Source organism: Neodiprion fabricii, chromosome 2 (assembly GCF_021155785.1).
Source record: "Neodiprion fabricii isolate iyNeoFabr1 chromosome 2, iyNeoFabr1.1, whole genome shotgun sequence".
Lineage (NCBI taxonomy): Eukaryota > Metazoa > Arthropoda > Insecta > Hymenoptera > Diprionidae > Neodiprion > Neodiprion fabricii.
In genome coordinates, this window is record NC_060240.1 from 27,366,093 (window position 1) to 27,380,843 (window position 14,751).

Sequence of the window (14,751 nt, forward strand, 5' to 3'; positions counted from 1 at the left end):
TTTCTTTTTCGTATCCCAGAGACATTCAAAAAAATCTGACAGTCATCACAATCTAATCTATATTAGTAATAGACATGGAAAAAATTTTGAGTGACTCTCGTGTAATGTTTTGTGTGATTCTAAAGGCGTGTATAAAATCAAAAAAACAATTTGGTCAAAATCAAGATTTTTCTTAACTGGGGCAGAATTTTTATTATATCCTTAACGTTTTCAACCGATACGACGTTTTTTCCTAAATTCCTATACTACTTGAGTCTCATAATAAAAATTTTCCTCCAGTTAAGAAAAAACCTTGTTTTTGACCAAATTTTTTTTCGATTTTACACATGTGTGTCAAATCATATGAAATACTGCACGAGGAGCCACTCAAAAATTTTTCCCATGTTTGTTACTAACACAGAATAGATTGTGATTACCAAATTTTTTTGAATGTCTCTGGAATTAAAAAAAAAATTCGAAACCAGAATATGCTGAAATCCAATGCTATTGCAATGGGCAAAGGTTCATGGTTACAGGCATTCCTTTCCCTTGGAATAGAGGGCGCCAGTTGGGCTCACAATTTTTTTATATTCATTTGGAACCAAATTTAGGGGCGAATGGGAAAAAAATTGTGTTACGGGGCAGTCTAATATACATAAATTTATCTTAGTAAGAAGAAAAATAAGATATTCAAGAAAATTCATAAAATAAATAGAATAATTTGTAAAAGTTATTTGTAACATGACATTTGTATAATCTGTCTTCAAAAAATGCACGATCATGTTATGTCATAATACAGAAAAATAACAAAATAAAACTATTTTACGTAGAAAATGTGTTTCTTTACAATATATCGTGTACTAACCGTTTCCTTATCCGTATTATTAAAAAGTTACGTTACGTAATGCTATGTAAAACATAAAACCGATGTAAATTAGTGTTAGATACGTTATTTTTGAAAGCAACACACACCGTATGAACGAGCAGTAGAATAATAACATTGACATACAAAAATGGTTTTGCATTTATTAGTTTTATTATCGATATTTCAATTTATCAGTCATTTGGAGCAATAAGAACAAATATTCGCTCAGCTCATCACAAGATGTAGATAAGCTAATGCTAATTTAAAATTGCAGACAAGAGATTGTGAAGATAGTGGAACGGGTTGTAACAGATTCGTAATCAACTGTATCGCATAAAATAAACAATTCAGTAATATAAACTTCATAATGAGCTCTATTGTTTTAATAACATGCATACGAGTGCGTAATATTTATAATACAACACGCCGCGCGATAATGGTTATTATTAATTAGTGAAAATGAACGCAGCCTATTTAAATATTATGTAATTACGTATAACTTGGTAGATTGTGCATCTTATTATTTATTATACGTATAAATATATCACGCAGACGCATTACAATAAATATTAGATTGTGATTTTTGCGATGTCTTTAAAATAAAAACGACAATGTTATTGATAATCAAATATAATGATCACCTTACGAATTGTTGTTAAGAGATTTTTATATTTTAATACATTTTTGCGAATTTCATTTGCCGCAAAAAGACGTCGAAATGGCTAAAATTGTTTTCCATTTGCATTTTGAATCATTGATATTTTTTCAATTCGTTCTAGTAATTAGGGTTTAGTATTAATAGATTGGACAAAAACGAGGCGAAACAAAGAACTGACATATACTTAATTCGACGAAATCCACTTTGTAAGAGAACGTTGTTTCGAACTAAAATTTAATTTTTTTAATTTTGACCTAGCGCGAAGAAAATATAAAAACAAACGCTTGTCTGTGAATTTCTTCTCGTGCTTGGTCCGATAAAATTATTTAAAATTTGTATAAATAGAATATGTATAATATTTAGCTAAGTAATTCTCATGATATAATCAGAATGAACAAATAAAATTAAATGAATTCTAATTGTTGCATACTGCTGTTTCCGTGTGAGTGCCCCTATAATCCAATGATGAAACTACTTGACATCCAGTTGTTTCATTTAATAATCTTCAATTATTAACTTCCTGTATTCATGTTAGCCATTCGTTTCTTGTTATATTGATGTGTATATCGTTTGGGGTGGGCTATTCTTTCAAATATATAGTTCAGGGATGATAAGTTGCGCAATAGCAACCATGGTGTCAGCAATCTTCGTTACATAGAAATGTCAGCAGATCTGTAATGGAAAATAATGAATAATAAGAAATTGGTGTATAAGCGTATTAAAAGTTTTTCAGTATAAATCTGGAATGTTTAGGTCAAGAAATAACACGCTCCATGAAAAACACACCTCATCTGCAGTCAAACTACCTACTTTACAATATTTTCACTCACCAAAATGGTTTGTAAGAATTAGGATAGCGTGTTGGTATAAATGTATTTAAATGACAAGCCCAGTGATTCCATCCCAACGTTTTAGCCAGATCTATACATTTTTCGTCTATTTCTTTCAATGGTTTATCTTCGTAGTAACGTGTCAACAGTTTCAAATATCGGCCGTAGTGTTTATGAACGTGAGCATGCCACAAGGAAAGGATGATGACCTAAAAAACAAATCAAATCATAGTAAAATAATATATCGAATAGGAATATGACAATTAAGAACAAGAATCGTTATTACCTTGCTGTCTGTAGCTTCTGAAAACTTTAGCACATCTCTCCATGTCGCCACCATACTGTCAAGTAAATTCTTGCACTGTCCATCGCCTTCACCATTTTTAATGCTGTGAACATAAAGCCTGCCTAAAGCACAGCCTTTTTTTACTAAAGCTTCGATTAAACCAGTCTTTTGTTTTTCCATTGTTGTTTTGATTTTAGCTGCGTCTGGTCGCTGATCACTTTTCATTCCATAGTATGCTAAAAGCTTCTCTTGATCAATGGAGTTAATGACATGATCGGCCACAGCAACTATTTGGTTTGCGTGGAAAATTGCATTATCTGATAGGTTGTCGTGCGGCACATGATGACGAGCCTCTGGTGAGTCGAGAGAAACTAACATGGCGGTGTGAACAGGAAGATGATCTGGGAAGGCACTCTTCAGCTCGTCATATAAACTAGCTGCATGTTCACCAGGTTCTGTTGAAAGAAACAGACGATTTATATGAAGCGAAAAACAACTAATGGGCATACGACATAATAATGGTTCACGAATGTACTAGGAGGAACCTGCAGCCATGGGTGTCAATGAAAACAATAAAGATTTCAGATGCCACTGAACCGAAATGGAAATGCGATTTAAAAAAATGTTAATTCTCATTTTTAAAATAGATGAACAAAAATTCCAATGAACACAGAATTAGTTTACATTTAAACTTCTCTCTCAATTAAACAGAGTCGACAAGATACTGCTATTTCCATGCATTCGACATACTTAAATCACAGATATCTCAAACTAGTTTGAATTTATTGACGAAAAAACGAGGACAATAGTTAGAAATTTAGGCTAATTGATTGATGTTCTACACATTTGACACCTCAAACGACTGATTGGAATAGATTACGAAAAGTCATAGTTTTAGTTACTTTTGACATAAGACATCAAAGATTATTTTATAACAATTAGACAAACAAAAGTTTTGGGGGAAACGAACGTACAGGTATGCAAATTACATCTCATAGTGTTTAATGGAACATCTATAGACAAAACAATTACAATAACATGATACAGCAGCCAGAATTAGAAGCAAACTTACTTATGGATGGAGCTATTGGATTGCAGAGTACCCAGAATGGAAAAATAATTGATCGATCAAATTGAGACAATGTAATTATTATTTTGCAAGTGAACATCTTTAAAGCATTATGCGACAAAAAAAAAAAATGTTTGGAAGCCTGAGCATTTGGTAGCAATTTAATTAAAATAAACCGCAGCAATGGCAGTAAGAATTAGAAATTTATGATTGATCTTGGAAATGATGTGATCTTACCTAATTTTGCTAGCCAACTGCATTTAAGGTCCCGAGCAGCTTCGTTGTACTCATCCCATTTTGAAACTTTGTCTTTCTCTTGCTTAGTTGAAGGTCCATTAGCTTTTTTCGCAGGTTCGGATAAAACATATTTGAACTGATGGTTATTGACTTTTTTGCCAATATCATCCTTGCAGAAGGTCAAAGTACCTTGAAGATATGTACCAAGTGTTGCACACTTCGATACTCTGAAAAGTTGAAAGTAGGTATAATAGCTTACGAAAATAAGTTTTAATTACACTGCATTTGATACATTAATCAAAGGAAATGATACTTACTTGCTTTCATTCGCGAGAGGCGCTATGTACAAAGGTAGTGTTAGTCCCGGTGGTACAGTAGCTGCCATCATTTTTTTACCACCAGTAATAGCCTGCGATTGGCTGGCAAAGACGTCCAAAGTAATCGGAGAGCTGAGTTTTTGGTTTAATAATATAGTCATGTCTGAAAGCCTTTCCAACAATTCTTTCTTTTCGTGTCGGACATGCATCTTTAGGGTATAGTCACCTTTTTCCATTTTTTGCATCGTGTACTACAAATGTAATTATTTTTAGAAGAACACTGATACTAAATTGTTTAACAAAAGTGATGGGATTAGGGAGCACATTAATTGAACCAACAAAATGTCTACAACCGCTAACCTTGGACGGATAAGCATCTCCACAACTAAGGAGTTGCTTGTTGCAATCATATATCATCCACAGCTGACTCTCATATTCGCTTTCGTAAAGCAAATCACTAAGCAACGCTGCATTTGGCGTTACTTCAGTAGCTTTAGCAACATGAAAATTGTAAGACAATTGCAGTTCGTAGATTTGTCGGGCAGGGGGAATGACGTCGCGTGATCGAAGCGGACTTATCTTTGATTCGATAGGTCTAGGATGAAGGATAAACAAAATAATTGAAATAGAATAATTACGACTGTTGAATTTGTTTCTTATTTTTTCCAAATTATGCACTAAGAAAGTTGTCATTTCTTCATTACTCTTGACTTTAAAAACTGGACCACAGATATAAAAAATTAATATCTACCTGAGAACTTGAACAGAAGATTTGAGAGACACAACTGGTACGATCTCTTCATATCTTAGAGAAGTACGTACTTCCATGCGATTTATACCATCGCCAGCCTGCATGGTAAGGTTTCCAGATATCATGTGTACCCCGTGGAATTCGATTGAATAATCAACTAGCATGTCACCCAAATTTGCCCAATACTTTGCGACAACAACTTCCAGGATAATATTTCCCTAAATGTAGAAAAATATGGATTTATAGGAATACAAGTATTAGATGATGTCATTATTTGGATAAAAGAAAATTTATTCATTTTAATGTTCTTACCTCGACGGAAAATCCATGGCTCGTTTCCGACTGAGATGTAACATTCGTCATTTTATTGGATTCAAGAGTCTTGCAAACTAATTTAGGTTTTAGCTGAACAGTATGGATGACAAATCTACCATTTTTATCCTTCTCCGTACCTTTCAATCTGAGAACTGTAAAGACAAGTACACATGAAGAGCAATTTTAAAATCTTAAAAAAAAACATGATTTGTATGAAATACGATTATATCCAACAATCGTGACAAATTTACGTTTTTGATTGGTATTTCACCATTTTATACACCATTTCAGAATGATACATTGATATATCCATGATCTCCATTTACGAGACTTGAAAATTCCGAGTGATAATTATAGAATATTTTCATTTAGTTTTGATATCTCACCAGCCCACGTGGCATCATCAGGCACAAGTATGAAATGCCTACGAATAGTATTAGGTTTGAAAAGAACGTTTGTAAAATGAACATCAGGAAGAACAGCTGTCTTTGGTAGTGCCATTGGTTGGACAACGGTCACAGGGACTTGGAAGACTGGTCCCTTCTCTACACAAGTTACATCATAGGCTCGAATGCTGCAAAACAAAAACATAGATACATGTTAGTTGCACGAGACTGCACATTTGCTTTTGGGTGTGAGATAAAACATTTTCAAAAGCTTCTAACCAGATTTTACTAACCTTGTCGCGTGCACACCTTCAGGTAATAAACCAGATTCCACTCGGACGGCAAAAGCACGGGGCATATGCATGAGATCTAAATGAGTTGGGAATTGTATCCAAGAGGCATCGGAGACCAGGGATAATCTCAGGTTGAAGTTTATCTTTCGAGTTGGCTCTGTAGGAAAAATTGGTGATAAAGTACTGAATCTATAATCATCTAATCAGAATTGTATAGAAGAGGTTTTAATTTTTTGCAAGTGATTCTGGCCGAAATCATGATTTTTTGTCAGTCCATAAGTTCAGGAATATGAAAATTTAACGATAAATCAAATTGAAAAATTGAACTATTATATAAGATTTAGCTCAATAGATTTAGAACATACCAACATTGTCGCTGTCCAAAAATATTGGCTCAACAGTGATTGGGCAATCTTTTGGCCGATCAAGAACACCACCTCTAAGATGAATTCCTTTTGCATTATTTAAGCTGCACGTAATGGAGAATCTAACGTCTCTTTCGGGAGCACCAGAGTAGGCAACTAAATGATCGAACGCACGTTCTACTTGCAAGAGACCTGAGCCTTGAGCAAAATGATCCATAGTGTCTACATACATTGCAGAATTTTGAAGCGCCCTCTTCATACTGTATGGTGAAAATGGTATTTTCTTGGCTATAAGACCTGACAGCAAAATAGCTGAAAAATGAAAAGAATTCATAAGCAGGTGAAGAAAGAGATACAGATTACGGCTGATATGTCATTTGAAAACAATCTTACCTATAGCACCAGTAACATGGGGACTAGACATGCTCGTTCCATTCATGAGCTGACTTTTTCTGAGGGTAAAGTTAGGCACACTCGTAATGGCACCTCCTGGAGCGCAAACCGTGATGCCGACATCCCCGTCAATTGTTGGTCCTCTGGAAGACCACGTGTATGGCATTCCAGGCATTTTCTGCCTCAGTGAATATTCAGCAACCATCATATCCGGGGAAACGTAAGCTCCAACGCCGATTATGTTATTTGAGCTTATGTCAGGAGGAGATCCTAAGTAAAATTAATGTGTTAGACAGGGTTACACCTGTTAATAATTTTATGATTAAATTTTCATAGAAAGAAGACAAAATCGTTATAATTTACCAATAGTGCACAATGCAGGACCGTGATTTCCAGCTGATGACACCCATACAACTCCGTATTTGTCGATGACTTCATTCATGAGCTCCCCTACTCTTCCGGCACTTGACCAATGAGCATGTTCCCCATAGCTTGTGTTAATAACGTGTATTTTTTCTTTCCGCTGCATCACTCTAATCATTGCTCTTACCAGAGCAGTTCCAGTTTCCATAGACTCCAGACGACCATCACCAATTGTTAACGAAACTATTTGAGCTCCGGGAGCTACCCCGTTCAATTCTGGACTTTCAGGGAAGTGAGCTGCGGCTATAGATGCTACATGAGTCCCATGGCTTGCTGTAATTAAATTAATGAATGAAATGAGATTAGAACATCATTAAAATAAGAATAATGAATGTTCACAAAATGCAATATCCATGTGTGAAATGTAAAAATTGATCAGGGGGAAAATTATTGTTGAAAAGAATGCACACTCACAACACATAGATACAATTTCTAGCGTATTCCCATCGTCGTGGACATTTATTGTTATGTTCAGCTGATCTTCTGGAGTAAGAGGAGCATAATTTCTTGTGATTGAGTATTCTCCAAGGAAAACACCTGCTTGTAAATTGCCCTCTTCCGACGTATCAATGCAAGCTCTGTTCAAATAATTGTAAATTGTATTTGGTAATTAATTGGTTCTTGAACAATACCGGTATGTTAAATATTTTGAAGCTTATCGCAAATATAAGTAATGAAATTGGCTGGTTCATTATGGATAATTTTTGTAATTAAAGTAGTACCTCCATATTTTTCCATCATTGAAAACTACACAATCATAGGTAGGTCCAAGATCATGATACTTTTTTTCCAGATTATTTAAAATCTCAACTCTAGCTTCAAGTTCTTCTTTCTGCTGTTTATCCTCAGGTGTAGTGGGCTGAGGGTTCTTAGCTTCAAATTCCTGTTAACATATTGCAGCGCATTAAATTTGTTTCTACAATACATATATTCTCTATACCTGAATACTTCAATTTGTAATGAGGTCACATCCATCGACAAGTTACGCCACATAGCAATTGATTGACTGAATTGTTTTGCCATGTGCCAAATATAAATATAGCATAAAATGCCGATCAATGAAAAAGTATTGCTAAATAATCGGCCTGGTTTGATAACATCTGACATAATTTGACCGCTGTAATACTCACAGACTATATTTGGATCTCATGATCTAAAATTATATCTAATTATAGTAGAGAAAGGTCATTAAAAGAAGATACGAACACCTTGCATAAAACAATATGTCACATTCATAACCATTTTCAATTCAAGCTGACAATTAGATATACGGAGTCGACAAAATATTAATATTAATATATAGTATTCTTACAAATATTTCCTTGAACCATATTACCATACCAGTAAATCAATACCACTATTATACTTGTAATTTTACATAAAATATGATATATGCTATAAAATGAAATAATAAACCTTTGTTACCTGCAGTTGTCTCGTAGCTTCGGTAAGAGCTGATTTTTGAACATTATCCCAAAGTCGCCCTTTACGATCAGCCTCGATCCTCTCTCGCAATTTACTAGGGTATAAAGAGAACGCATTTTTCACTCCTATGTGATAATCTCCAGTAGGATTATGCCAGTTTGAAGGAATCTGTAAATAAGATCAGATTTTGTTTACAAGATATCATGTTATGTTTCAACGTTTGAATTTGTTGTGTAAAGATAAAGAATAAACAGGAAAAACAGAAATTATGCAATATGTTTTTAATTCAAGCAATTTCAAAGGGGAAAAATAAAAACGACGGTTTCTTTTATCTGATAAATCGTCACAATTTACAACCGATGGACGAAAATAATTGTTACAATCGTTGTTTTCTAGTTACTCATGACAAAAAAACACAGACTGGTTACTAATATTTCTGTTACCGTATCAAATTTCTTATAAAGACTTAGTAATAAATATAAAGTAAATGAATAAATTGCTGAAAAATTAATTACTAAGCTACCTTTAATTTCCGTCCAGTAAGACCAGTGATACAGCCATCCGTGCTCTGAACCACGGTGCTCGTATCAACATCACCGGCTCCACTACAATCGAACCTTTCAATGACTTTTGGTTTTCCATCGCTTGTTACCTGTATTAATTGTTAAAAGATGTCTATGAACTGTGGTACCATTATTACACAATATTTCTTGATAAAAATTTATGAATGAAACGTAAATGTATGAAACTAAATGACGGAAATAATTCGCAGAACTGATAAGAGGGGAAAACCCGTTTAGCCATGTGGAGATTACATTCAACTTCCGATATAAACAACATTCTCAGTTGGCACATGTTTGATCTAATATTGCTCAATGACAGACATGTGTTCTGTTCTTGTGACATTATACAATATTTCGTACTTGAATGAACAATACTGGTGATTAACTAAAAAACTGTAATTGACTTTACAAACAATTTCTGAAGTACGCGTGAGATTATGAAGCATAGATTTTAGTTTCAAACACTTTGATTAAAATAAATTTCTGCTCAAAAGGAAGATGTTTATGATACATATATGCATATGAAAGATGAATTCGATATTATTAATTAAAAACATTAGGGTGAATTTCAACAGAGGAAAATATGAGTAAGAAGGAAGTAAATTCACAAGATAACCAGGGAAATGAAGCAATCGATTCCGATCACAATGAACAGATAAAATATCCAACAAGAATAATGATGACTTGAAGCTTTGAAAATCTAGCCTCAAAAATATTTTTAATCTGTAAATGTACCTGTAGTCCTGGTGCGCCAGGATCAACTCCAGAGTCAAATATAGCAATTGTAATTCCTCTACCATCGTATTCGGGATATTTGGTTAAGAACTGCGTGACACCTGTCTCTTTTTTAGGCAGAAGACCCCATACAGGAAAATTACAATCAATTACGTCGGCCATCTTTCAATACCCACTACCGCCACGATCGAGAAACTACAGTGGCATATGCTCCTTCTTTTGTTTCGCCACAGCGTTTTATAGAGTGATGACTTTATTGCTGCGCATGCGTCGGACTTCGCAAATCACGCTTTCCTTCCACGCATTTTTCAAATGCTTGTCAAGTTGAGTAAGGTTAGATTAGGTCAGGTGAGGCGTGATTATGTTCATTCCAAACAGCAGCAGTGACTGGGGAGAGTGTGGATGTAGGAATAACATTATATGCAGATCAGTGGAATAACCGGATGAAGCGTCTTGAATGAAGTTGGTATATCGCTACAGCGTGGTGTAAACCTTTAATCAGAATTTTCGATCATTGCGATTTTGAATCGCGAGTTTCTGACATCCACAAGAACGACCGGTGAGTATAATACAACTACATATCGACAACAACACACATGTGTACAGCGACGCGATGTTCTTTAAAGTTACTTGTGATAATGGTGCATGCGCATCGCAACCCATAAAAAACTGGGCTTAACCGGCGATAAAGTCTTAATTTACCGACCAGTAAACTCAAATTCCTCGAATTATCGACTCGCACTTTACTTACCTTGCCTCTCGGACTATCGTAAAACACTGAACTAAAGTATTAATACACTAGGATTACCTAATGCTTCAGCTTTCGTTTTTGCGGTTTGGAATTGAAACCGTCGCCCTAACGATCTGGATTTCTTTTAGGTAAGAAAAACAACTTTCAAGTGAGGTCATTTATCATTATTGTATGTTTACATACCAGTAGTATCACGCGACAGCGATTAGAAGTTAGCTTTAGCTGTTTTTGTGGTTCAGAAATCTCAATCCCTCGCCGAGGGTCGCGCACAATATTTTGCAACGGTAGTTCGGCTGAAGTTATGAAAAAATCGTGCGACAAATGTAAGTATATTTTGACGACGAGATATTGTACGGGCTGGTCTAAATAACCCGCATGGGTATTCTCCACTACTAGGGAAGTAATTGACGATGATTATAAATAATTGACTTATTCGATGCGAAAATCGGCTCATCGTCAAGAAAATTATGTAACAACTTGCGTTCCTCGGGTTTGAAAGCAAATGATGAAAAAATTTTAATCAATTTCTAATATGTCATCAATATTTTGCCAACGACAGGTGGTTAGAATCCTAGAATCGAAGATCCTAGAGTTCTTAGTGAACGGAATGTGTAAAGCAGCTGCGCGTATTTTGGTTTATATTTGTAATTCGTGGTAAGGTTGATGTGATGTATAATCGATCAACTGAAATCGCTAAAGCGTTTAAGCCATCAAAATTCGCGTATTCAACTCGTCCAGTTACAATGATAGTCTTATTGAATTGTTATAAATGCAGGGATCTCGATCCAAAGTGGATTAATCATCGTCCTAAATTCTTCCTCGCATTTTCCATTGGTCAAATAGCGGTTGTCGATATCGATGAACCGATTTCATTTCAGGGCACAGTAAATAAATCCACAACGACATCATAACTGATCCTCAATAGGAATTATCACGAGGGTCGTCAAACGTTACGTTTGTTTCGCGGTGTCCGCCACAGCGATATAAAGTTTAAAAATAATTTTTCTCCGTTAAGGGCGGGAAGCTTTAGTACGTAAATTTCCTACTGTTACCGATCCAATGAATATTGGAGTCCCATTATATGTGAGTCGACAAATGTAAAAGACTTGCATGCTTCAAAAGAATACTGTCTGTCTTGAGCAATCTGAATTCAAATTGACTAACTAGTTACCGACATCTATTAGAGTAGCCGGAGCACGATAGAGAACGTTGCTTTATCGACCGAATTTCGGTCGTCATCTTTGTTACCAATGTTATCGAATAACACTAGCCGGCTCACGGCTGTCACAGCGATCATTGACAATCTCTGGTGAGCAGTCAGTGGCAGTCAATGGACCTCAGTAATCGCAGTAAAAACTGTCATTTCTTATCCCAACTTCAGAAACGAGCATACGACTGCATATCAATATTAATAGCGCGATGATGTTTCATAAGGTTCCTCTAAAATTGTGTCGGTTATGTGGGAAGGAAACGCGTCAAGGTACAGATGTATTCAAAGATAAGGTTAAGGGTGCCGTCTTGATATCAATAATCAACAAGTACTTGTCGAAAGAGGTAATTACGCATATTGAAGAACAAAATGACATATCAAAGACCAGTAAAAATTGTATGAGATGCATGAAAATTCGACGTTAATCTACTTTCGTTGCAGGTGATAAATATTTTGGTGTCGGATGCATTTTCGAAATTTGTCTGCGTTGAATGTGAACAGAAGATATACGTGTTTGACGAATTCTGTTTGATGGTAGCAAACGTTCAAAAACAGCTGACAGCACCTGCTTTAGAAATTGATTTTGCAGAGGTCCTTTTTTCCCATTAATCTTTACTGTATTTAATCATGTTCATTGTCGTACAATTGCAGTTGACGCAACTTATTGTTAACAAATTAATTATTTTCATTTCTACAGGACATGCTGTGCCACTTGAAAGAAAATGATGTTTTATCTAAAGCAACCGTACCGTATAGAGAAAAGCGTAAATCTATTTGTGATATTTGCTCAAAGAGTTTCAGGTGTCAGGCACACCTTAATAGGCATAAACGTATTCACACGGGAGCTCGACCCTTCATTTGTAATGTTCGTACATCTTTGAATAAAATTTAGGGTATTTGAAAAAAACAAAAATTACCAAGGTTTGCAATAATTATGTAGTGGCAATTAATATCATTTTATTACTTGATCTGAGAATTGCAAACAATTTTGTGACAAACCAAGCATCAAACTTTCCTTTGGTAAAATAATTATCGATATCGCGATGATGCACCAAGTTTGAAGAGTTGATGTTTTTACTTTTCTTTGTAACTCACTTTTTGTGTGATTAGATCTGTTACAAATGTTTGTACATTTGCGTCAGGCATTATAACAATATTTTTTCTTCACTTTCAGATTTGCAACATGTCTTTTAATCAGCAAGAAATTTTAACAAAGCACAGAGAAACTCATGATAACAAGAAGCAGTTTCAATGTGCAAATTGTCATCAGTCCTTTCGGTACAAAGTATCGCTCCAGTCTCATCTAGTTACATTTCATACCGATACAGACTCCTCGTCATCTTCCATGTTGTGCAATAGAGGTTTCTCTGTTGTTAATACATCTTCGACATGCCTCGAATGTGGAAAAATATTTGCAACAAAGTATAAGCTTCAACGTCACTGTAGATCTCACTCGGGAGATAGACCTTATACATGTTCATATTGCAATCGGACATTTTCACAGACTGGTAATCTTAAGCAGCATCAAGTTAAGTGCCATAACAGTAATTGCATTGTATCGGAAACTTCAAATTCTCATCAGCACTTGAGCAGTGAGGGAAATTGCGAAATTTCTAATGTCCCCTTAAATAACTTTCAATCTATTTACATCACAGAGAGTGAGATCCAAAAAACCATCAATGAGACAATTAATTCTACTGATCAAGGTAGTTCATATCTCAGCAAATCCTTTGCAAGTCCCATATACATAGATGAGGAAATTGAAACGATGCTAGATCAAGATTTAGAACAGTTGGACAGTTCAAAGTATCGGTCCTCAGAACAAGAGAAAGTTTCTCTCTGTTTAAAACAGCCTGAAACTCCTGAGTTGTTGCACAGCTTGTTGTATGATGAATAGATTGGTTTCAATACGAGTTGTTATACTGTAACATTACTCTAATTTAAAATTTGCACTCAGTGCATGTGAGAGTTCAATAAGCAAATTTTTTTCAGATCGACATGAAATAATTTTATTTCCATGATTACATGCTTTTGATCTCACTGCTGTAATTATATTACAAGTTGTTTATACGCAAGAGAATGATGCTACATCTTAATGTTATGACTAAAATAAAACGAAAATCAACCGACCAGGAAATCACTTGATGTTTCAGTGCACATCTTAGTTTCGTTTCTATAAAGAAAAATCTATAAACAATTGATATAACAAACATGTAATATTTAATAATATATGGAAATACATTCAAGAGTTGACCGTATTCTTTGCATATTTATTTTTATTTTACTTTTCGTTTCATGCTGCAGGCGGGGAGATGCTTGTTATTAATAAATTTTTATTTTTAAGTAAGTCAACATTGATATCAACTTAACAGTAATTCCGTGCATATTTCAATTTGCAATTAACACGAAGTCTTAATCAGAGATTTTTATTTGGTATGAGAAGAAAGCACAAAAACGAAAAGAAATCAATGAATGGCACGTTCTACCTTAACTTCCTTTATATCTCGCGAGATCATTATTACCGTGATCGTGATCGTGATCGTCATTGAAACAATTCGATTTTAAAATCACAAAAAAAGTGCAGTGACCTTGCACAAACATTCCATCATTTTGGTTCTATCACATTTGTTTGCATGTATTTATGTACGTATGTATAATTGTATTAAGTAAGTATTAGCTGTTTGTTTTTCCTTCAAAACGTTCAAGAGACTAAAATATAATACTCAGATCATAATAAAAATAATTCAGCCTGGTATTAAAAATATGGTGATAATTGGTTTACGTTCTGTTTAGTTGCTTTGTTTTAAATAATACAATTAGGAAATCTTACAAACTATGCACATATCCTATATATATATATAATATATATACACACGCACCTATATATATATACATGTATA

At 34.7% G+C, this 14,751-nt stretch overlaps 2 protein-coding genes across 5 annotated transcripts; one reads left to right on the forward strand and one right to left on the reverse strand.

Moving 5' to 3' along the window:
- Positions 1 to 993: 993 nt before the first annotated feature.
- LOC124175205 (tripeptidyl-peptidase 2) lies at positions 994 to 10,085 on the reverse strand. 2 transcript variants are annotated; one of them, XM_046555207.1, is made up of 19 exons: positions 9,891 to 10,085; positions 9,116 to 9,244; positions 8,593 to 8,760; positions 7,890 to 8,050; positions 7,582 to 7,745; positions 7,108 to 7,440; positions 6,745 to 7,014; positions 6,352 to 6,663; positions 5,987 to 6,143; positions 5,694 to 5,881; positions 5,305 to 5,459; positions 4,993 to 5,210; positions 4,602 to 4,836; positions 4,242 to 4,492; positions 3,925 to 4,151; positions 3,691 to 3,702; positions 2,619 to 3,073; positions 2,333 to 2,541; positions 994 to 2,174 (listed from the first exon to the last, which is right to left on the reverse strand). In XM_046555207.1, coding segments are annotated over exons 1-19 (3,807 nt in total). In that variant the 5' UTR covers positions 10,053 to 10,085; the 3' UTR covers positions 994 to 2,173. The 2 variants fall into 2 exon arrangements, with proteins under 2 accessions (XP_046411163.1, XP_046411164.1); XM_046555208.1 differs by lacking the exon at positions 3,691 to 3,702.
- A 152-nt stretch (positions 10,086 to 10,237) lies between these two features.
- Positions 10,238 to 14,739, forward strand: LOC124175212 (zinc finger and BTB domain-containing protein 49-like). 3 transcript variants are annotated; one of them, XM_046555229.1, is made up of 5 exons: positions 10,238 to 10,449; positions 12,076 to 12,195; positions 12,293 to 12,442; positions 12,549 to 12,716; positions 13,026 to 14,739. In XM_046555229.1, the coding sequence occupies exons 3-5, from the start codon at positions 12,383 to 12,385 to the stop codon at positions 13,746 to 13,748; spliced, it is 951 nt and encodes a 316-aa protein (XP_046411185.1). In that variant the 5' UTR covers positions 10,238 to 10,449; positions 12,076 to 12,195; positions 12,293 to 12,382; the 3' UTR covers positions 13,749 to 14,739. The 3 variants fall into 3 exon arrangements, with proteins under 3 accessions (XP_046411185.1, XP_046411186.1, XP_046411182.1); XM_046555230.1 differs by lacking the exon at positions 10,238 to 10,449 and adding an exon at positions 10,753 to 10,769; XM_046555226.1 differs by lacking the exon at positions 10,238 to 10,449 and having other exon boundaries at positions 11,854 to 12,195.
- The last annotated feature ends 12 nt before the right edge of the window (positions 14,740 to 14,751 follow it).